At 34.4% G+C, this 26,189-nt stretch overlaps 1 protein-coding gene across 1 annotated transcript in view; it reads left to right on the forward strand.

Annotated features, from left to right (window-relative positions):
• LOC145693523 (protein takeout-like) overlaps positions 1–26,189 on the forward strand; it is an 82,782-nt gene that overhangs the window by 39,891 nt on the left and 16,702 nt on the right. Inside the window, exons 2-3 of the mRNA XM_081769590.1 lie at positions 15,876–15,968; positions 23,369–23,516. Coding sequence (XP_081625716.1) covers positions 15,876–15,968; positions 23,369–23,516 — 241 coding nt within the window. The remainder of the gene's footprint in view (positions 1–15,875; positions 15,969–23,368; positions 23,517–26,189) is intronic.

Genomic DNA, 26,189 nt, shown 5'->3' on the forward strand with positions numbered 1-26,189 from the left:
TCATTAGTTAAAATTCTTTGGAAGAAAACGAAGTGCCTTTATCATTTTCAAGCTCTTTTTAGTTCCAGTTCTACATTTTCCAATTTAGAAATAATACCAGTAATAGGGTAGTAACCCTTTATTTAAAAATGATATTCTATTTACTTCCACTTAGAAAACTTATACTAGTACCCTAATAACAGTAGATTTATGATTTGTACTTCATTATATTTTAATGATTCGTGGGTTCGCATAGAATCACTCAATGTTTCATCACGATACATTAATTTGGAGAAATCCGGGAAAATGCGAAAAATGTCCTAGATTGTGTTTAATTTTATTTATTTATTTATTTTTGGCAGCAATCTAGACGATTCTGAGAAGCCCCAATGTGAAATGTATCCAAACATAACAGTATTATAGTTTTGACTATGGTTCTGCTAAGTTTTGGTTGGTAGGTGTGAAGCTTGGAAAAATGTTTAAAATATATTGCGACACCATAGATTCATGGTTTGAACGTTACTGTGTTTACAATTTTACCGGTTTTGGAACTGTATCGTATGTGTATATAAACCGATCCATAAGTTTTGGGAAAATTCGGAAAAAATTCCGAAATTGAGGAGTATGATGCAATAAGGGCATAAGTCTGAAACATGCAGTTGGAGAAAAACGATTTGAGTAGTGTTTTTTTTTTTTTTTCTTACATAAAACAATGTAATATGCAGCATTTTATTCCGATATTGAATTGAAATGTTACCAGGAGGCTAAACAAGCATGGCAAAAGCCACAAATGCGTTTGAAGCAAAAAGGAGATAAACTCGCTTATGCCCTTAGTACACCAAACTCCTCAATTTTTTTCTTTTAAAAGCTATAAAAAAAATTATGTCGGAACTCCAGTTACAGGTACCCATATGAAAAGTACTCGGAAATATTATGCATGTTCTAAATTAGGATATTTATTTTTTTTTAAATCGGGAATTTTCCCGGTCTTCTCCTGGATTCATGGATCATGCGTAGGGTGCTTTTCGAAAATATACATCATTGTGATAATGACGTACAGAACATTATCTGTGTATATAACTTAACTAGGATGCGACTAGGAGGTTATTAAGTGCACTTTTTATATTTCAAAATATCGCTTCTCAAAAAAAAAAAAAAAAAACTATCTTCACAGCTATTAATTATCCTTCAATTAAACTTGACAGAAATATAGACAAAAACATGTAGTTTATTTTATATAGCCTCTTCACACTGGAAACCGGATAGGGAAGCTCATATAATTAAAAGATATATTTTTCTGGGGAATTTCTAGAATTTTTCCAAATTGCTCCAGAATCATGGATCATTATGTATCATTATGGAGTGATTATATCGAAACCACTATTTATTGCAATCATAATGATCTACTAACCTTGAATTAAAAAAATGAAAATGAAATCTTTGAGTTTTACGTCCCACGGTTATGCCGGTTAGGTTAAAGGAGACGGTGATGATGAGTAATGAATTAAAATGGTGGAATGAAGAAAGTGGGAGAAAACGGGAGAACCCCGAGAAAACCCATGCACACGGTGTTTGTCCACCACAAAGTTCACTTTGTGGGAGCAGGGTTTGAACCCGAGACCCCTAGCACCAGAGGTGAACGCTCTACCAATGAGCCACCGCGGCCCCAACCTTGAATTAAGTTAATTAGAGCGAAAGTCTAAAATTTCCTTTTGAGAGTACGTGATTTTCGAAGGCTTAATACTATTATTAACAGTATTTTTAAATTGGAGGATGCAGGACAAAAATTAAGTTCAAATTCATTTTTAGGAGCTCAAAAATTGTAAGGAACACTTAGTTTCATGCACAAGATTTTTCAAAATTGAATTTATGGACAATTGTAATTACAAGACTTAGAGTAATATTTTTTCTATCTTCGTAGATCAGATTATATTTTAAGTTTGCTTCTGTGGCACAAAACCTTGCAATGTTCGTGTTACCGATCGTCTATTAAACCTTTTGATGTCGATAGACATGAGGAAGAAAATGTTCGTTTTTAAAATGTTATTTTATTTTATTTTATTTTATTTTATTTTATTTTATTTTATCTCAGAAGTCAATGAGATGTAAGTTAGCTAGAAATATTTCTCATGCTATTCTAGTCTCTAAGAGTTAATGGGGCCCACCTCTACGTCGTTGGAGTGGAGCTACCCTGCATTTGCAAGTTAGCAGCCTGGACCAATGTGATTGTATCGAAGGCCAATGACTCCCCTCCTGACATCGAAGTTGGGACCATGAAGTTCAGAAAGCGCACGTATTATCGACTTAGGTACTAAGGGATACTCGAAAAACAAAAACACAAACAAACAATGAAATGAAAAAGGAAAATCCTTCTAAAAGTTCAGAAAAAGTGAGCTTCCTTTCATAGTTTGCAATTATGGTACACTTTTAAATTATGTCAACTCAGATCTGGAACTCGAAGTAGTACATCAAATAACCTTTGATTACAATAGACAGACAGGATCAAAGATCGAACCTGTACTTCGGACGCTGATTCCATATCAAAAAGCCATTACTTGCTGTTTCTTATTATGTTTGCTTCATGGAGAGCAACATTGAAATTAGCAACGTAGTTGTTAATTTCTACCATTTCTGGTTTTGGTAGAGAAATGTGTATGAAGATAGTATCTCTAGGAAAAGGAAAAAAGAATTAGACTCTATTAATGTTTTATGTGGATCTATTGTTTGAAGTGAGAATGGTAGTTGAATCTGTACTTTACGTAAAAATGGTACCTGTTTGAACTAATTTTGATTATGAAATAATTTATCAGTATGATGTGAAAGTCGATTACACTATTTTTGCTATACAAGTATCTTCATCTTGTAGTTTGTATTAGGTTAGCTCTTCTGTTACCTTGTTATATTGTACATGTAATCTCTTGGATACAGTTCGGTCAGGTCTATTTACGTAAAGGAGAGGGGGGAGTGTTGGAATGAGGCTACAAACCTACGGACACACAACGTTACGGAATGCTGAGCTGACACATGCCTCTATATAAAATATTTTTGCTAGGATAGATACTGAGTAAACACATGGAGAATCGGAATCAGGTCAGGATGGATTACTACTCATGGAATCTTGCATGTTTTCTCATGTAGTGGAGTCATATGTTAATATGATTATATGGGAATTAGTTGGAGCACGATTAGAATCAAATACGCATATAGGGTCTATGGAATGTAGAAGCAGGCCCGTAACCAGCCACAAAGGTTTGGGAGGCCAAGTCATCAAAAATTCTCTTACAAATATCTAAATTGTGTTTTTTTGTATTAATAACAGAATTTTGTATTGAGGTCTGGAGGGGCCACGAAAAGTTTAGGGGGGAAGGCCCCTCCTAGCCCCCCTCTAATTGTGGGCCTGGGTGGAAGTAGAGAATAATAAATTATCTTTTCAGTAAATGCTGTGTTGATGTTTAGTTCTGTACAGATGCTTAAGCCTAACTCAGAGCTTAGAAGCGTATTCTTATGAATGTGGAGGTACTCAATTGTGAATAATAGGAGTAATTTGTGGCACAGTTGCAGATTATGTAATCCCTCTCCAAACCTAAGAGTAGCTTAGGCTTAGTCTAACTTTAAGGTGAAATTTCAACAGATCTTTTTTTCAAGATGGTCAATCGATTCAAAAAAGAAAAAAACTGTTTGGTGCCATCTATTACCGTATTTTCTTTGACCAGCGTTGAAACCGGAAATGGTTTATTTATTCCATTTCTATAAGACTGGTTCTCGTGTCTCTTACTATTTTAGCTCTATGGCGATCAGCGTTGAAACGCGAAATGGTTGATTTGTATGACTGTTCGTTTTAGTAGAGAAACGTATAAGAAGTTGATATGTACACATTTTTTCGGATGCTGAATCAATTCCAAACAATCGCGGCCAGTGGCGTAGGGAAGGGGGGAGGAGGGGCTGCCCCCCCAAAGAGATCCGACGATGTACTTTGGTACTTTGATGTTTGTATTTTTTTTTTTTTACATATTTTTATGTTTATATATTTTTTGTTTGCAATTTTTCTATATGTACCTATAACAACACTTGTCCCCCCCCCCCCAAACACACATCCTGGCTTCGCTACTGATCGCGGCGTTTTATGACGATCAACCATGGTTCTAAAAGTGGTTAATTTGTACCATTTGCAGTTTGAATAGAGGTTTAACGAACGAAATAAATTCTTTTCTGTGACGCTGAATCGATTACACGGAACCTTTTCAAATTTTACCATTTTTGCTGATGTCTGTCAAGGAGACAGACATAATAGCTTTATAAGACTTCCGATACTTATGCGTAACATAGTGTAAAAGTGTAAAAATGTTTCTAGCTTTATCATTATTGTTCTGTAGTATTTCATCTTGTTGTTCTAGGTGCGTTTAATACAGTATCTCAATGTATATAAGCCCTAATAGCACGTAGGAGATGTGTAAGACCTGATTAAGCTTATCAGAATGGTTAAATATCACAATCATGTTTAGGGTAATGTTTTCGTTCGCACATGTAGCACGTCAATTAAGAGTTAGTTTGTTAATTGAGCACATTTTTCATGATAATGTCACATTAGGCACATTACATGTCTCAACGTATGTTAAATAACAGTCTTAACAGTTGTGCTTGCCAATTATATTTAAATTCTATATGTTATGAATTACGAAATCAATTTGTTCTGTTTGTGTCAACGTCCAGTTTCATAACTGCGTTTAATTTGTAGCTTCCAGCTTAGAAGGAGAGATGTATTTTTCTAACCTGAATATGATTATCAAGATGTCAAGGCTGACCAGAAGACTGACCTGTAACATAATATACTAGCAATTATGTATATTCGAAGTCGTTACTGTAATAGTTCCTGATGTGCAGGATGTGAAAGTGTAAACAAACATTAGGGTCTGTAGGCCTGTGGGTTAACTTCAGAGTAATGATATAGCAGTTTGCAAATATATGATGCTTTAGTTGCGGTTACTACTGGTTTTATCTGCACAGAATACATTGTAGAACTGCAACCAATGGAGTACATAACGGGGCTGGGTTTGAACTATATATAGGATGTGGCGGGTATTTGGGAACAAAGCAATAAATAACATCTGTAGCAATAAATAACATACATTGGAGAGAGATTTATTTACCTTTTAACGTGTTGTACAGGTGATCACATCCACAATGGAAGAAATCACTCAATGAAACTGCCATCGGCCACAGTAACCTTTCTACACACTGTCCAAACCATCTGCGGGTAGCAATGAGACGAGTCATGGGAATATTCGCCATTGCAGCAAAACAGCTGCCCTGAGAACCGCAACGGTATGTTGTGGATGTTTATTAGAGACCCTCTGAATGACGTACCAGACATAACAGTCCATTCGGTTAACATCTGAGGAGCTGAGGACCCACATATTAGGAGTGATAAGGTCATGAAAATTGTCAGCGAGCCATTCTTGTATGGTTTTGGGTTACATTAGGATGAAGCGGAGTTATGTTAAAAATATACGGACTTAAGAGTCTTCATCCCAGCGAAATTAAAATATCGCTAATTTTACAGTAATTATGTGATATCTTCAAATAGATAAAAGATAATCGAAATGTGGAACAAGAGCGCCCTAGACAATATTATTTTACACGAGAAACTGTTATCACGACTCACTTATCTGGTTTGATTTCGAACCATTTTGAAAATCGGCATTTATTTTCGCGTTTCTAAACAGCTGAAAACGGAAAGCCACTAGGTGACTTTTGATAACGGTACCTCATGCAAAATAATATTGTCTAGGGCGCTCTTGTTCCATATTTCAATTATCTTTTATCTATATGAAGATATTACATAATTACTGTAAAATTAGCGGCATTTTAATTTCGCCGGGATGAAGGCTCTTAACGAGCTACAGCCTTTCAACGTATTCAACGCCTCAATGTAAGCAACGGTTAACTCTGGCATCTTGACGAAAGAAATGTGAAGGAATCACGTGGACTTTACTGCTCATGACCCTCAGAACTATCACTGAGGCTGGAAATCTGCTGTGCATGAATGGTCGAGGTCAGTCGTTGCTTGTACACAACCACCGGCCTTTTCTTCGGCTTTCATTCTGGTCATAGAGTTTTTCTTATTGGAGCAAAATCAGAGCGTTCTGGTCCCTTGTGGATGTTTAATCTTGTTCAGGAGCGTTTGGCTTTGGTCAGTTAGTTCGCCATAGTTCTCTTGGACAAGAATTGTCCTTTGCGCATCACGTGTGACCTGTAACGATTCACACGTCTTATTGTAGATTCGTCAATCTGTAGCCCTCGGGTATGTGCCCGCATGGACTTCCTAGAATCCTTATTCATGGAAGTTTAGACAGAATGGCGTTCTGATGATGTGCGAGTGTCGACAGTATCGTTTTCCGTGGGAACGATGGCCACACCACCCCATCCGCGACAACCCCTAGTTTTCTGCAAACTTTGAAGATAATTGACCGGGCAAAATTCACGAATGCAGCAATCTCTGAATCAGAGTGACCTATAGCTAAGGAGATGATGACAGTATGCCTCTTAATTTATTGGGTTCTTTTATGTTTACTTGCAAAAGAAAGGATTTGTAACTATGACGCTTACTATGTTACCTATAAAGTATGTTCTTAGATATCTGCCGCACCCTGTATATATATATATATATACAAAATTCCTGAAACGATATGAGCTTGGGAGCTTCAACCACTCTCCTAATGAAACTCTGTCTACGCTACTGGCTGTAGCTAAGATGTTTGTCACTCAGAGCAAAAAACAATATTTCGACAGACTCTCTACTGTCATGTGCAGAGAGGTGAAACAAGAACTTCAATAACAAAAGAAAATATTTTGAAGTAAGTACAGGGCCTATATAGCAAAGATAAAATCTCGATATTTCTGGTAAAACAGAAACATCTTGCAAAACATCAACCACGTTGGCCAGTCTCTGGATCCGCTGATTATGGAGTATGAACGGTGATGAATTACTAGTATCTAACTTCATTATCTTTACTCATTTTTTTTTTTTTTTTTAATTTAGACACTTTTGAATAAAATTATAATCTTCCATGTATATGCATACACAGGATGAGATTTTTAGCTTGAGACTGCAAAATATCTGGAGAAATACGAACGGAGAAAAATGTTTGAAATAAAGATTTAATATTTTGTAGGGAGAAATTCAACTGGACAAAATTAGCGCCCATTGCCCCTGGGGGTGAGGCGGTTGCAAATTTGAAACTTAAATTGATGCCCTCGCTTTTTAATACAAATTCGAATCCAACAATGTAAAATAACTAAATTTTATTCCATACATATTTCTCGATTTGTGATTTATGACGCTGTAATCAGTAAAAATTATTTTTCTAAGGTTTCTTCTATTAAGAGCCTCCATATACCACTTTGTTTCGATAAACATTACCAACGTTTATTTTTCAGTACGTTGATCTTTCTAACGGTATATTTGCATTTTCTAAAAGATCTTTCATTCCATTTAATCTTCATTCGGATTCCACTGCGCGTATGAGCATTATTTTCTGCATTAAAAGTATTTTATACTGTCTAATGCAGCCTTTCACTATCTGTATCGCAAGATACTTATGTATCGCGCAGCTCTTTGGATATGCCGCGAAATTTTAGAAGTAAACAAAAATTTTATCTAAGTTTTATATGACTCATTTTATTTTTGCTATAAAATATTTTAATAAATTTAAGTTAACTTTAAGACAGATTGTACCAATTAGTACCCTACAACGACAGCAACATGGTTCATTTCTGATGTAATCTAAAGCAACATAACATAATGTGTATCCTAACGTCATAGGCTCACAGTAAAGCATACCATAAGTAAAAAAGAGTTGGAAACCATTTTCCTAAGGAATGGATGAATGCAGTGTTTCTTCCAGACAGTTTTTTTTTTTGGGGGGGGGGCACTGTTCCCTCTTGAGCTCTGAGAATATCCCCGGACGAGACCAAAATAATATGTTCATAATATAAAAATAAATAAAATAGTACCTGTGGTGCCGCCCGGAATATTACATGTGCCCCCCGGAACAATTTTTCTGAAAGAACGATTGGATGAATGGACGACCAAAAGCAGGATATATTTGATTCCTTTTTTGTTCAAATGGCCTATCAAACTTTCCTTTTCTATAAAAGTGTAATCTTTGAATTTTACCGTTTCTCGTTATGCTGTATAGGCTAAAGATGACGATGATGATGATGGGAAAGAAATGAAATGGTGGAATGAAGAAAGTGAGAAGAAACAGAAGAAACCCGAGAAAACCCACGCACACGGTGGTTGTCCAACTGAAAGCCCACGTGATCTGATATGGGATTAGATCAGAGATCCCACGCACAAGGGATTCCACGCTGTACCACTAAGCCATCGCGACCCCTTCTTTCCTATATTAATAACAATGATAATAATATATTCAGATTTATACAACAAAATTCCCTTCTAAAATGCACTTCCAAATCTCATTTTTCGGACTTCCGGTTCTTCCTTGCTCTGAAAAAGAACTGTTTTCTAGCAGATCTTCTTTATTTTTATTTATTTACTTTTTGTTGTTTGAATAAGAATGTTGTGATTATTTTTTTGACATGAAATTGAGAAGTAAATGCATTAAAACATATAAGATTTGCTTAATTACAATGATCCACACAAATTGCATTTGCCAGTGTTCCTTTTCTTCTTTGTATAATGTATGTTAATGTCTTTAGTACATAAGTGTATATACAGTTGTGGACAGCGAGAGTCACTGGTCAACACACTTTAGAGTTGTTATGAATCATGTTTGCTTAAATTTTTTCCTCCTTTTTTTTTCCTTATTCTAGAGTGTCTAATGAATCGAAAGTGGAACAGTTACGTCATTTGTGAACTGTAAAATGTTACTCACGTGTCTTTTAACTCTATTAGTAGTAGCAAAAGCCTAAATTGTTTTATATACATATAAATAAAGGTTACTTACTCAAATAAAAACCACCTTAAATATACGAAAAAGACTTATAAATGATTTTGTCTAATTCATTAAAATGATATTAAATGCTATCTCTATAGGCTAATAAATCTCATCTTAGCCTTGAAGCTACGCATAAGTGACAGTGGACTTTAGTACGTAGCTTAATGATAGATTTGGGAAACAAAATTTGTGTTCAAGTTAGGCTAATTGCGCCTTATAGAGAGTCATTCTGCCGCGTGATTAGTGTCATACTAAAGAGAATGACTAACATATGTTCCCTGCAGTAGTCAAGTCTTTAGTATGACGCTAATCTTACGTCAAAACGACTCTGCATAAGGCCTATTATCTCTTACACATGATTACTTATTAGCTACAAAAGGCCGTTTTCCTCATGTTAAGAGAATACATCTTACGGTAAATTTGACTTACTATTTATACGTAATGATATATATAATAGGTTTTGTGGCAAGCGCTTTCTTGTAATGATGAAAACATTCTCTCTTTTTTGTTTTGTTTTGTTTCTTCATAGATCATACGTAAGTGATTTAACGTAAGAAAAGATCACATACTTGCTTCTGATGTCATCAACTCTCCCAGGAATCATTAAGTTTGCGTTTTTTTTTTTAACAACGCCATAATCACGATTTTGCTTCAAGAGCGTAAGATTAATATGAGTAGCGTTTAACCGAAAAAAATGTCCAAAAATAAAATATAGAAGCATACTAATCGATATATCCCATTGTGCTGAATAGAATTATATAAGTGAGTATGAATTCTTATGCGTAGTTTACGAAAAAATCAAGAAACACGCGTTTTCTATTAATCTAGAAATTGAAAACACCATCTATTACGATGAAACTAACACTGAAATATACAGCGTACAAACTTCGTATTATGATAGTACCAAGACAACAGTGTATGGTATGCTTAATAAGATATATCCGAAATTATGTCAGCAAAATCTGATACAGTTGATAGTCTTTATTATGCTGGAAGTGTCGCGCCCTGGAACTTATAAGATTGTACTGTTCTTATCTGTATGGTACTCCGAAGATTGTACTAACTCTTGAACGAAAGCTAATTTTCGAATTCTGAATTATTATTTAATATTATTATTTCAATATACTGTTGTAGAACGATTATACCGGCCGTGTTCGGCAATTGAGTAAATCTGTTAAAATCTTCACGGATAACAAATGTAGTTAACGCTGTCGGCCCATACCACGATTCAAATCTGTAATATTCGTAACTTCTATGCAACCTGCACTGTGGCTTAGTAATGTTGGTTGCCTATGATAAGAGGATATGAAATCACGTGATTTTTCTTACGGTCTTTTAGAAATATTTATTGATTTATTATTTATGTATTATATATGACAAATGTGCATTATTAAGAATCAGGTTATATATATATATATATATATATATATATATATATATATATATATATATATATATATATATATATAAAATTTACCCTAGCAGTGAAACACACAGTCGTGACATTGATACACGTGTAATACTAGTAAATTATGTATAAAAGAGACCAAGGGTCTCTCCGTGGGTGCACCTCTGGCTCTTTCTACGTATTTACGACGAAAGTGAAATTTGAAATTAAAAAAGACAAGATAAAGTGCTAGTAAATGAAGAGAAAATAGCATTGCGGATAGATTAAGGAAATAAGGAGATCAAAAAGGGAAAAGAAAAAATATGCTGGTATATTTTTTATATTTCCACCTGGAAGCAACACTGATAACTCGAGCTACTTTAGACTAGTTCGTTTTTACACTAAAAGAACGAAAGTGTAACAGTACTCATAACCAATTTTAAATATAGGGTCACCTTAGCTCGGTAGACCACCTTTAGCAAGAAAGTGAAATAAAATATTAATCAGACACAGTACTCTTAATACTTAAGAAACTACAACGTGGTCCGGAAGTGGGCGTACCCCTAATTGGTGTTTTCTGACGGTTTTATTTTTTACCCCCATTTGTTTGTGAACATTGCTTGGCGTGTCTGGTAACATTGCTTGGCATTGTCTGGCAACATTGCTATCCATGTTCATTTGTTTTTTGCTGTTTTCTGCTTGGTAACAGTAATTTGCAGTGAAGTTGGAGTAAACAACAATGTTGTAGGAGCCATTCGAAATTTGGAGGTTTTATGCAAAATCCACCTAAGTCCGCCTTCGACTTTAAGTAATGAAACCGCTACATCTCTGGAGATGTTGAAGCTATTTGAAAATGATTTTCACTGAAACAATCTTAAAATTTGTAGCATTTAAATATTGTAGTAATGAACTTCCAGAGTGAGGTTAAGGATGTGATCAAAGTCCATATAGCGTTGAACAAAGAGATTGTGTATCTTCACCAGCTCTCTTTGCCTAGCCTCCAAGAAGTCCCGATCTGACGACACCAGACAATGCCCTCTGGGATTTCACAAAGCAACAAGTACGAAACACTCGATGTCACACAACTCAGGAATTACGACCAGCTATGGAATACGCCTTCACCGTCGTGACTCCGGAGCATCTCAGCAAAACATCTGCTAGAACTTGGCGCAGAATTCAGCTGTGTTACGACATGGATGGTGATCATACCGATGTTTATGACTCTTAAGACTCTTAAGACTTCAAGGTAACTGTGTACAGACATTTTACCATAACTAACACTATTCTGTTGAAACTAAAGGGGAGTACGCCCACTTCCGGACCGCCCTGTACAATATTATTTGTAACTTAAGGAAATGCGTAGTGTTTTAGTAGAGAGAAAAAAATCTTTGTAACACTAAAAAAAAATTATGCTTTGCGAGAACTACAGCACTTATTAAGCTGCAGCTGCTACTGAAATATATCCTCATATTAAGCTCTTTATTATGACACTATGCAAGATGACCTATGTAGTATGCATAAATGAGATAGAACCTAAAAATTATCGTCAACTCTTAAAACTTTTAACTTCTGTTTCACTAAAATATTATCCAGAGACAAGATTGTATCGCAATACAGATTGCATTCATCTGAACAAAATAACCTACAGGACGGTAGATTATTATGTGTAATTTTCGCCAAAATCGAGCGAAAAAAATTGAATTTTTGTGTCACTAAAAGTTATGTGGTTCAGCCATACTTGATAGTTGCTGCTTTGCTGGGAAACAGAGTTGCTAACCTCACGGAACAAAATTATCGACTTTTATCTTTAAAATTATCGTATTTTACAAAAAGATTATCGTATATTTGTTATGCACGTAATAATTATAGAAACAAGTGTAATACTACTAATAATAGCAATAATATGTAATAAACTTTTCTAGTACTCTTCAGTTTCGTCACTGTCCTCAGACATTTTTTAAATCCTTGTTAACACTACTCTGAAAAACAACAGTATTTCAGCCACCTCATTTATTTAAATCCTTGTTAAGACTACTCTGAAAAACAACAGTATTTCCACCCCCTCATTTTTTAAATCCTTGTTAACACTACTCTGAAAAACAACAGTATTTCCACCCCCTCATTTTTTAAAATCCTTGTTAACACTACTCTGAAAAACAACAGTATTTCAGCCACCTCATTTATTTAAATCCTTGTTAAGACTACTCTGAAAAACAACAGTATTTCCACCCCCTCATTTTTTAAATCCTTGTTAACACTACTCTGAAAAACAACAGTATTTCCACCCCCTCATTTTTTAAAATCCTTGTTAACACTACTCTGAAAAACAACAGTATTTCAGCCACCTCATTTATTTAAATCCTTGTTAAGACTACTCTGAAAAACAACAGTATTTTCACCCCCTCATTTTTTGAAAAACAACAGTATTTCCACCCCCTCATTTTTTGAAAAACAACAGTATTTCCACCCCCTCATTTTTTAAATCCTTGTTAACACTACTCTGAAAAACAACAGTATTTCCACCCCCTCATTTTTAAATCCTTGTTAACACTACTCTGAAAAGCAACAGTATTTCCATCCCCTCGTAAACATAATTGAATTTAAAGAATGGATGCAGGATTGCCATTTGTCAATATTCAAATAATTGTTGATTTATTTTTAGCGGGGATGACTTAATAACTTCAGTATAAGTGTGTGTTTTATAGCACATCTACACTGACAAAAAAATTGTAATTGGCGTACTTAAAAAGATAGGTTACATGCGTAATTCCTGTAGCTTTGGACTTAACGTACAGCAGACGTATAACTGAAAACGCGTGTTTTATAATACTTTCTGTATAAGTGTTCCATCTATACGTGCTTTCCGTATGAAACAATGTAGGCGGTCAGGATCTCACATACAAATGGATGTATATAACATACAGCTGACGAAGGTAACATAAGTATATGCATGTGATATACGGAAAACTGTTAGATGTCAGACATCCTACAACGGCATGATGTAACATCTAAGGGCAGTGTCTATGTAGCATACGGATAACGTATGCTCCGTACAGATTTCTATAGTAAGCAAGAGGATAACGTATATTTGTACAATATACGCTGTCCGGAGAACGTATTTTTCTCTGTGTACTAGGGTAACTGTCCCAATAATTGACAGTATAAGAACAGTATTTGACAAATTGCAAGTTTCTTCACCCTTTAAATGAACCTGGCTTACTGATCTTTCGTAGAGGTACGAAGGCATCCTTCCTTCATCTATATAGACCATCATAAAAATAATAGACTAATAATTATCATTTTTTACAATATGTATACGAAAAGTTGATCATTGTACCAGTAATTGACACCAAGATTTGTGAGATTCACCAGTAATTGACACCTTGTGACCCAGTAATTAACATCTCCTAATATCTTATTCTAATGAACCATATAATTTTCTACCAACTTATCAAGCTGATTTATAAGTTTCCACCTGGATAAACATGTTTATTTCTTTCGCTAATATAGCTATTATAGTACTATTTTGCACTGTCCATCGATTTTCTGTTTTCTTTGAAGAACTATTACTTAGAGGCAAATATTAACAGTGGTGTGGGATTAACAACACTGCAAAGGAAGAAAAGGTGGCAGCATTTGCTTGTACCTATTCCCGCAGTCTTGTTGCGTCGGAAAAAAAGACGACAGTGTCAATTACTGGTACACTGTCAATTATTGGGACAGTTACCCTATCTATTTACACATTCAAAAACTTTTAAAAAAAAATAGTTCTAAACTTGTCGTATATTATCTAATATAACAAGGACATTGTTGTAAATAGCGTTAAGACTTAAATTATCGTATATCACGGTAAATTACCGCATACTTGGCAAGATTGCTGGAAGAAATTATTGCAATACCAGTTGTTAAAGAGTATGAAATTCACCGTTAGAACAGAAACAACAATAAATACTGTATGATAGCTACCTGTTTTATTTTTTTAACATATGCAGTGCATAAATAAACAGCACTACAAAATAAAAATTTCCAATTAAAAGTACTGGAAACTTACAAGATGTTTTTTAACTGCAATAAAGGTTCTTTATCATGGGTTTCTTGGAACTATGTGTAGGAATCTAGCTTCAAAAATGTTATTTTGCTTAAGCAACTTCAGACGCTACTTAAGCTACACAGAAAGTGAAGTTTAACAATTAATAAAATTTTGGATTAAATCCTGTGTACTGTCATGGTCTTAGTATTATAATGAACAGTTCAATTGGGTATACTTCACTATCAGTTTGACCGTAAAAAGACTAAGATTAGGAATTAGATCTGTGGGCTTTCGGCACCCATGTCTATGTTAGCCCATCATGTATGAGGGACAACGTTCCTCGGTGATTACACTATTCAGGGAAATTGGGGAGAAAGATAGAAATGAGGAAGGAATCAGCCTGGGATTGTTATGTTATATATCATCCCGGCATTTGCCTGGTTGTAAATGTGGAAAACGTAGGAAGAACTTCACTCAAGATGGCTGATCTGAACAAGCTGTTACACTTGTTCGACCGAGTTTACCTCGTGCGAATCGAAACCGGGACCGCTCGTTTTAAAGGCAAGAGTGTTACCGACTAAATTCACGAGGCCACTTTAACTTTAATAGATAGTGTGGCTCTCGTAGAGCTTCGAAGTTTTAGGTTCAGAAACAAATTCGTTTTCTTTGATTTTATAAAAAACTAAGCATAAGGTTTTGCACACGCCCACGTGATTTTATTGGGCTTAATGAAACCTGTCGGTTGGTGTATGTCTCATATTTTGTGGGCATTTTATTTTCGTTTAGTGATAATAGTATTGTAGAAATTATTTATGTACTGTATAATTACCAAAGCACACTGGTAACTAGTAGATTGTGTATACTGCTGTTTGTGTATGTGTTACCATGTTAAGAGGCCTAATAACTGCGAAATTAAAATACTGCTAATTTTACAGTAATTATGGGATATCTTCAAATAGATAAAAGATAATAATCGAAATGTGGAACAAGAGCGCGCTAAATAATATTATTTTGCATGAGGTACCGTTAACACGAGTCACCTAGTAGCTTTCTGTTTGCAGCCATTTAGAAAGGCGAAAATAAATGCCGATTTTCTAAATGGCGGGAAATCGAAAACAGATGAGTGAGTGCTAATAACGGTAGCTCATGTAAAATAATATTGTCTACTGAGCTTTTGTTCCACTTTTAGATTATCTTTGATCTATTTGAAGATATTACACAATTACTGTAAAATTAACGGTATTTTAATTTCGCCATGGTGGGTCATTTTAAAAGTCGATGGTGGTCAAGGTAATGGTGATATTTCCAACGTCTACTTTGCTGTAACAATAACACACCCTTCAAAAAAGGACATGCTCACACAGCAAATTTCATTCAAGAGGAAAGTTTTATTCAAGGAAATCCTCGTGTAAATGTGGAGTGCGGCTGATACAGTAACAAATATGTAATAAGAAGCAAAATAAATTAGAAAATTTAAAAATAATGAAGTAAACCTTTTTTATTTATTCTTCTTTTCTAGCTGATTTCTTCAAGATATGTTCCAGAAATGATCCAGAGATCGACAATTGTGTTAAAGATGCCATAGACACCTTACGGCCACAATTAAAGAAAGGTAAACTATTTTACTGTAGTTTGGAAGAAACGTTTATATTGTTAAATTTCTTACATTTATGTAAGTTACTAATTTTAGAAGAAACATATAAGTAGTGTTGTAAATAGAAAAAAAAGAAAAAAGAAAAAAAGCATTTTTTCAGAAACGTACACTCTTCAAGAAAAAGTACTGTCTCTTGTTTTTTCTCTTTTTTTAAAAAAAAATGTTATTTGTAATGTTTCCAACGTCTATTTAAGTAAGAAGTATTTTTGTGTAATTACAATAAAATTAATTACAATTTAGGTAATTACAATAAAATGCAACATAGATTAAACGCTAGATACTGTTCGTGTACAAATATTTTACAATATACAGGGTGGTAGTTAACTTCACCGAAAAACTTTGGGAGGTGATTCCTTATATGAAATGAAAGGAAAAAGTTCTAATAAACATGGGTCGAGAAACGTCTCCTTTCTGAGTTACGAACCGCCGAAAATTCACGTTTGGAAACGCCCTGTCTTAGAAACTATAGGACCGATCCCAAGCGGTTTAAGGGATTACAAAGGAACTAACTAGTATGTATGCGCTCTATCTAAATATCCATGTTCTACCGTGGTCCGTTATCGGCAAAATGAACTGTAAAACACCGATAGCGGAGGATGGTAAAACATGGATATTTAGATAGATTGCATACTAGTTCCTGTGTAATTCTTAAACCGCTTGGGATAGGTCCTATAGTTTCTAAGCCAGGACGTTTCAAAACGTTATTTTTCGAATTTTCTGCGGTTCATAGCTCTGAAAGGAGACATTTTTCGACCTATGTTTATTAGAACTTTTTCTTTTATTTCATATAAGAAATCACCTCCCAAAGTTTTTCGCTGGATTTACCTACCATCCTGTATATATCAGTAGCATACCTACTAACAAGCTGGGTTTTCAGCAGGGTTTCATCAATATCAAGCAAGAAATAAAAGTATACATGAAATTTTTTGTCGTGAAAGCAAGCCTTTAATAAGTACGAAAATAATTTTACGTACAGTATAAAATGCAAATAACTTGTCTAAGGATAGAAATTAAAGATATTAATTTGCCTACTAGTATAGTTCTAAATATCATACATAAATATTTTTCTCGACTAAATATATGATATATACATACAAGATATGAATATAGGATGACATAATTTGAAGCAATATTTCTCATGAACATTAACTACCGTAACTAACTCTATGGCCTATGGAGCCCGGAGGTTCAATGCCGTGTTCACAAAAGCTCTCCACTGACTTCTATCCTTAGCTAACTGCATCCAATTGCTACTTTGTATTCCAATCTCTGCGAGATCCATCTTAATATTGTCCTCCCATCTGCGCCTAAGTCTTCCTAATGGTCGTTTTCCGATTGGTCTTTCAGACAAGACTTTGAAAGCGTTTTTACTTTCTTCCATTCTAGCTACACGACCCGCCCACCTAAGCCTCCTAGACTTGACGATCCTAACAGTGTTGGGTAAACCGTATAAATTATGTAGTTCCTCGTTATGAAGTTTCCGCCATTCCCCATTCCCCTTCCTCTTGGGTCCGAATATTCATCTCAGGATCTTGTTCTCAAACATGTCCCGGATTTCTCATGAACACTACTGAAACTAACTATAAGATATAAAATGGAGAGATTTTCTTTCTTCTTATGAAGTTTTTCTTTACAACAACGAGACTATTAAACATAATTTTGTACAACTCTACACATTATCAAAAACGCCATCTCTTACTTTTGAGATTGTTACTTAAATAACCCATCAGGTTAAGGGGATAAATTATTTTTAAGTGGTTACTTTTAATAAGGACTCTGATTATATAAACATACAAATTTTCTTTTTAAAATAAAGAATTTATTACGCTGTTTTCATCAATTTTACTATAAAAGTCATCTGAAGATAATACAAGAGTGTCGCTCGAAGTGTCATGTAGAATTGCGACCTATGTACAGTGTCACTTTCAGTTTCAAAACACTCGTTGATTTCTTTCGCTGTAGATGTTCTTGATGTGCTGGGAAGTGATGAGGCAACATTGCAGTTGTTGCGGAAATATTCGAACCAAGAGTTGGTTCAAAGATATCTGAGGCAATCTTACACTTACGTGCAAGTTTAAGATTGTAATTAATATAAACAAGCTTTCCATTCCTTTCATTTACTAGTCTAATCTATTTCGTCTACACGAATGCACTGCGGCATAGATCTGACTATAGATGTTTCAGATTCATATCAACTTTGGTCAGACCAGAACAAAATATGATCAGAGAAAATGTCAAGTCTGGCAAGGTATTAGCATTCTTTAAAATATTCCGATATGTTTTGTAGATCATATCTCCGGCCGTCTATTGAGGATATCTGTAAATGATCCGTAAGTAAATGACAAAGACGTAAAAGAATGTATCAAATGATTAGGGGAATATAAGGATATCTGTAAATGATCCGTAAGTAAATGACAAAGACATTAAGGAATGCATCGAAAGATTAGAGGAATATGAGGATATCCGTAAATGATACGTAAGTAAATGACAAAGACATAGAAGAATGCATCGAATTAGAGAAATATGTGGATATCCGTAAATAGTGCGTAAGTAAATGACAAAGACATAGAAGAATGCATCGAATGATTAGGGAAATATGAGGATATCTGTAAATGATCCGTAAGCAAATGACAAAAACATAGAAGAATGCATCGAATAATTAGGAAAATATGAGGATATCCGTAAATGATCCGTAAGTAAATGACAAAGACATAGAAGAATGTATCGAAGGATTAGAGAAATATGAGAATATCCATAAATGATCCGTAAGTAAATGAGAAAGACATAGAAGAATGCATCGAATGATTAGGGAAATATGAGGAAACATACAAGAAGAAAATTTAGAGGAAAGAATGAGTATTACATTAGCACTAGAAAATAACAAGAAGAGATCGGGCGGAACGTAGTCTGAAGAGAACGATATACGGACTTGTAAGAGAGTAGGGATAGACTGCGTGACCTACTTGTTGAGGAAGAAAATTAGTAAGCGAGTTGCGGCACTTAGGAACAAGTTTGGAATGTTTTATTGATGACGAAGAATGGGAAGACAATCAGGATAGATAATGTGTCCATCAAATTTGTTAAGAATATAGGGGAAAAGGATATAAAATAATTATTGTATCTTTGTAATTAAATATGTGAAAGGGAGAGCTGCTAGAATATTTTCTGACGAAAGCAATAATACAGTCAGCTGAGAAATATTACCAACAAAGATGTCGGAACAGAAGTAAGGTGAATCACGTAGAACTGGTGACCAACTTTCAGATTACGTATTCCCGAAACCAAGAAAGGCAAACATAAAATAAAACTGGGAATGGAAATAATGTAGGATTTTTTTTCAAAAGAAAAGTGTATTTTGAAACTCTTTGAATAAAGAATCAAAAATGAGGCTCAGAAAATGTTCACAAAATTTTTCATTTATCACTTTATCCAACTAGAAATATGGATTATTCGCAAATGTGACGAAAAAAGTACAAGGGTATTGAATTGAAATGTGGATGTGGAGTTGAATGGAATAGTTGGATTGAAATTTAGGCCCCTTCCATCATCGAAGCTATGTGAGACATGGGCCTATGATTTAACGTGGGATCAGTACCATATGATGTATTGAAAACCAAACCAGGCTTTCCGTGCTTTGAAGAAGAATGAAGAAGATTAGTTTGGTCGAACTGATAACGAATGAGTTAGTTTAAAAACAGTAAGGGAGAAAATAACAATATTATATGTAATTAGAAAAAAAATGAAAAACTATTGGAACATTGCGTAAGAAATTGTATTCTGAAAGATGTGACAAGTGGTACGGTGGTAGAAAAAAGAGAAAACAACACAACAATTTACAATTGATTGGCGGTATTGAAACAGGAAATTGCTACCAGAATGAAGAAGAAGAGGTTAAATGATGCTCGTGGAGGACGAAAATTCTTCAATTTACGGCAAGGGACTTTCCAGTAGTGTCAGAATATGCATGATGGTTTAGTCAGGGTGTTTATTATATGTAACGTCCTTATCTTGAGAATGAAGAAAGCTATCAACAAATGATCTTCAAGTTCAGAATCACAATACCTTATATTTTTAACGTCATGTTTTCAATGTCATGATATTCGTGACATGACGCAACCATTAATCTATTTTGGAAGTTTTAGACGATATCTCGCGAACAGAAAGCGCCATAGAAAACAACACTTTTGAATTAATCAACTGAGTACATTGTCATTACTGTATGTAAGTAGTCACCAGGTATCTGTTTTCTTTTCCAGTGGGAGAGAGTATTCGGGTGAGAATTTGCAGCAATGTATTGCTAGAATTTTTAGTGGGTATACGCTCAAAAAATGTAGCGTATACTCACACTTATACCCTCCACTCCATTCTTGACTTAAAGTAAATATACGCTGACTTATAAAAATATTAGATACGTCATATTACCATTCATTATATCTCTGGGAGTTCGACCAGAGAAATTCCTGCATTCGAGTTTACATATGACGCAAGCTAAGTTAATTGAAGATACTTGTACACCGCATCCTTTAAAAAAAAAAAAAGAAAAAGAAAAAGAAAAAGAAAAAAAGCGTTATAACATTGCAACTTGGGACACAAAGTTATGAACATGTGATGCGAACTTAAAATTGAAAAACAAAATTCAATGACTCTGTCATCATATTTTCTTTTTCTTTTTGAGAAAATCATCTTTCCTTGTGATTGTAATTGTACTATGTAATTGTATTCCTTTCACGAAAGAACGGTTACCTTTTGATCTCACATACGGTGCATTTAGCACATAAAGGAATTAAGCTCACTTTTCATCTTTTTGGACATATTCTATCTTTAAGCTCTCTACCTGAAGCTCCTGTAAGCCCAAATGTTCTAAATAACTCTTACAATATAAAACAAGAGTTAAATTTGAGATATAATTGCTTTACGAACTATATATATATATATCTTTTTCTTACAACTATGTTATTACTTAAGCGTACTGTTCAATCTTTATTTCTCTTTTCCTCGCAACTTTATAATAACTTAAGTATACCGTACAAATTTTATATCTCTTTTCCTCACAACTTTTTAATTACTTAAGTGTACCGTACAAATTTTATATCTCTTTTCCTCGCAACTTTATAATAACTTAAGTATACCGTACAAACTTTATATCTCTTTTCCTCACAACTTTATAATTACTTAAGTATACCGTACAAATTTTATATCTCTTTTCCTCTCAACTTTATAATTACTTAAGTATACCGTACAAATTTTATATCTCTTTTCCTCACGACTTTATAATTACTTAAGTATACCGTACAAATTTTATACTTCTTTTCCTCACAACTTTATAATTACTTAAGTATACCGTACAAATTTTATATCTCTTTTCCTCACAACTTTATAATTACTTAAGTATACCGTACAAATTTTATACTTCTTTTCCTCACAACTTTATAATTACTAAAGAATACCGTACAAATTTTATACCTCTTTTCCTTACAACTTTATAATTACTTAAGTATACAGTACAAATTTTATACCTCTTTTCCTCTCAACTTTTTAATTACTTAAGTATACCGTACAAACTTTATATCTCTTTTCCTCGCAATTTTCGATAATTGGACTTGATTCACGTGTCCTCTGAACGACCTATATATTTAAAATTTATTGATAAATAATGTTTCCTTTTAGATGCCATTTAGACCCATAATATTACGAACCAATCCATTACGAACAACAAAGAGACCAAGTTTGTTTCGAAATTTTTAGCATCTGGAAAGAAAGCGCTTCAATGGGCTTCTGAAACGCAAAATCCCAGCTTAATTTTAGGATACTAGAAAAAACACAAGAACTTAAGCAGTCATCCTTTTCTGAGCAATATTTCTAGAATTGCTTCAAACTGTTTCATAATGTGACCCAGAAATGATGTTTTGTTGAAATGGAAAAAACAAACTGAAATTGTGTAGCTAGGAAATGTGAAGGTTCAATTCGTGCATTAGTGCATTACGTTTACCGATTATCCGTTTCTTCAAGGTATTGCAAATTCAGCGCTTAATAAAATGATCCATACGGACACAGACAGTAGCAGAAACAAGAAATGCAGTACAAGTACGGACACAGACAGTTGCAGTACAAGAAATGCTACAGTCTCTGCAGAAGGCCATAACCTTGTGGTATATCTTCATGACCTTATTTACGGTGCAGATGTGGGTTTTTGAAAGGTTTTCATCCATGACACAAGGACAAATACGTTCTGGTAGTCCCAAGGTGGATAAGTGGCTGCTCTGACTTTTAAGTAATTGCATGATAGGATCTCACATATTGTTTCTTAAAAAAATTAAAAATACGAAAATACTGGATCATAAAGTTCTTCAAGGGTAGTTTTTTTTTTTTTAATTAAGTGTCAAGGAACAATCACAATGGCATCAGCTTTTTCTGAAAAGGAAATGCAAGTCTAAAGAAATAAAGAAAGTATTGTAACTCAAGCTTTCGTAGTATCTCATGTAGGTAATGCCTTGTATCTTTAGGCAGAACTCGACAATATAACCCCTTAAACCAATCGTCTGAAGCAATGAGAAAACCTAAACAAATAGCTAGAATTTTAAGGTAATGATTAAAACTATGGGAACCATTTTATAAAATTATTTATTAACGTCACTTTACTTATTTTGAATAACATGCTAATACGTTATTTATAGCTAATCGCATTTCATTTATTTCTTGCTAATCCAAATTAACTAACGATTTAACAAACCAACATTCGTAGATTCTTATCCAAGTAAATTAACAGTATTTGCCTTAATTAGGCTGTAAAAGATTTCTTTCTGCATAGTTTTCAAACAATTATTCAACTTTTCCGTAACTGCCTTATATAACACAAATGGAAATAACAGTATGTACAAGAACTGTATATACTGTTATTGTGCTAGTGTGCTTGTATATAAAGGCATATATTTATAAAGACAACTTATCTGACTATTTCTAACGGGATGAAAACAAAGAAAAGAAACATTGAATTGAACGAGATGAAAGTAGCCGAGATGAATCGAACTCACGGACTCAAATCTCGTGTCCGTGAATAAAATTCTTTCAGTCATATTGTCGCAATGCTGTAACACACACAGGGGCGGATCCAGGGGGGGAGATTGCCCCCCCCAAAGAGGAAGTTTTCTTATTTTTTATATATAAATAAAACCCATCCCAAAGTTTGGAGCCCTTAAAAGTAGCAGTATGACAACCCACCGCCCCCCCCAGAATTCGGTCCTGGATCCGCCCCTAAACACGCACGTAGTTATATATAGTTTTATTTATGTAAATTAGACCTTAAATGTTCGACCTTAATGTTTATTTTTTGTGTAATTTTAAAAAAATCTTTTTATTAGGATTTCCAAAGCTTAAAATCTTATCCTTGGAGCCAATGGTAGTCCCTAAGATCAAGGTAATCCAAGGAACAGGACCAGTTTCTATTGACTCAACATTCCATGATTTACATGTTGAAGGCATCACCAACTACAACTTACTTAGTGTAAGGTAAGGAGAAATGAATAAAACCTTGTTCTGTACTGTACGATGTTGCAAAAGAGCTTGTTTCTGTAGATGCTAGTATTAAGCAAGTCTTGTCTGACCACAACAAGAAACGAGTAAAGTGTATATCTGATAAAGTTTTTCGTATAAATACTAGAAAATATTCTTAGATTCTTAGAAAGGAAATGATGCTTTAGTATATTCAACTTCGTATTTTTTCATGTTGACCAATAGCTTAGTATGATCGCACATAGAAATTTGAGTAAGGAAACAGTCAAATGCAAATGAAATGAAATTTCAAATTTTACGTTTCATATCTAAAAGAAACAAATGATTAATGAAAGTGAATGATTGTTATATACAGGGTGTTTCAAAATGAATATCGGGAGTTTTAAGGTTTTGTAGTATTGATTGCAAAATAATATATCAAATGGAAGAACAACTAAATTTTGTGCGCACACATGCGCATACACTGTTTCCTCTGTCTGCCGTTAGAAAGCGCTAGTAGTAAAGATGGCGACTAGGGAGCAGAAAGGATTTTGTGTTTCACATTTTGGAAAGACTGAAACTGTAGTTACAGTGCAACCGTCTGTGTGGAAAATCTTGAGACGCTTACAAATATAGCCTTGTCGTTTGAAGTTGCTACAAGCTCTAAAGCCTACAGACTACGGTTTATGTACGTGCCAACTTTGCAAATGAAATGTTGCTCCATGACGATGAAGATTTTCTGGATCATATTGTCTTGAGTGATGAATCAGCATTTCACCTAGATGGCGATGTGAACACTCATAATGTTCACATCTGGGGGGGGGGGAGGTCAGTAAGTTTCCACGAGATGATACAGTTGCAGCGATACCCCCCTAAATTGAAGTGTTTTGTTCCATATCCCGGCGGAAAGTTTGTGAGACCTTCTCGCCTACCGATTCGATGTGTGCCATGTCACGAATAGTGCTCACATTGAACACTTGTAGCAAAAACTGTTTGAGTTGCTATTTCATTCTATGTATTATTTATAATTGTACGTTAAATGTAATAGATACAACAAGGCATGGAAACCTCGATATTCATTCTGAAACACCCTGTAGTTGATGGAACGATAGTATGGGAGAAAAATGGAAAATCTAGAAACCACAGGCATCCATAATTTGTGATTGAACCAGGAACCTCTTGTACCAGAGGTGAGAGCTCAATCACTGAGTTACGAGAAAACACAATGGCGGCTTTTAAGGTAAGTCCAATCGGTAAAAGATTAAAGCTTTATAGCGTCAAATTAACAAAAGAATACTTACCTAACGTACTAATTTTTGCATACAAGAATTAGTACAGTAGGTTAGTTGTCTTCCTTCTGCTTGAAGCAAATAAATCTTAATTTTTACCAACTTAACTTCCCTTAGACTCCGCCACTAATTACGAGAGACCCCCAGTTTCATTTCCAGTAGTGGTAATTATGTTCTTTTATATACGTTAAGCTGTAGCTCCTTGTTTTGTATAACCTGAATGCTAAAATGGGACACTCCAATAAGTCAAGATAATTTTCCATTCAGAAAAAAGTATGAATATGGTCATCTTATAATTTTTACGACTTCTAAATATTACTTAAACTCAACCTGATGATCCTTACCACTACTTAATCTTACTTAACCGTAACCTCATGATCCTTACCACTTTTAAATCTTACTTAAACGTAACCTCATGATGCTTGTGACTCTTAAATCTTACTTAACTACAACCTCATAACTCTTACAGCTTCTAAATCTCATTTAAAACTCAGCGTCATTAATTTTACGATTCCTAAATCTTACTTGATCTCAACCTCACGATTCTTACGACTTCTAAATCCTATTTAACATCAATCTCATGATCTTTATGACTCTTACATCTTATTTAACCTCAACCTCATGATCCTTACCACCCCTAAGTCTTACTTAATCTCAACCTCATAATCCTTACGACTTCTAAACCTTATTTAACATCAGTCTCATTATCTTTATGACTCCTAAATTTAATTTAAGCAAAACTTCATGATCTTTACGATTCGTAAATCTTACTTAATCTCAACCTCGTGATTCTTGCGATCCCTAAACCTTATTTAACATCAATCTCAAGATCCTTACGATTACTAAATCATACTTAACCTCAACTTCATAATCCTTACGTCTCCTAAAGCTTATTTAACATTAATCTCATAAGCTTTATTACTCCTAAATCTTATTTAACCTGAATCTTATAATCTTTACGATTCCTAAATCTTACTTAAGGTCAACCTCATGATTCTTATGACTCCTAAACCTTATTTAACATCAATCTCATGATCTTTATGACTCCTAAATCTTATTAACTTCAACCTGACAATCATTACGACTCCTTACAATAACTTCTTGCAACCTCAGGTTCTAGCTATCCATAAAACTTTATTCAGTTACAACCTCTAATGCTGACTGTGATCTGAGTGACATTGAAGTTGAATTTCACGGAGGAAAGTCTTAAATTTCTAAACTTTTAGATGCAGTTACGAGAGGTTAATGTTTTAAGGAATGGATGTAAATAAATAGCCAATGCTTCCACTTCGTAATCGGAAAGGACCGAAGTCAGCCTTCATAATGTGAAAGATTTCAGTCTGTCTTCTGCTCCACTGCTATATTTGGGCGAATTTCCAACTATTTCTCACCTTCTAGTGTC

This window comes from Thermobia domestica, chromosome 8 (genome assembly GCF_964235325.1).
Source record: "Thermobia domestica chromosome 8, izTheDome1.hap1.1, whole genome shotgun sequence".
NCBI classification, from domain to species: Eukaryota; Metazoa; Arthropoda; class Insecta; order Zygentoma; family Lepismatidae; genus Thermobia; species Thermobia domestica.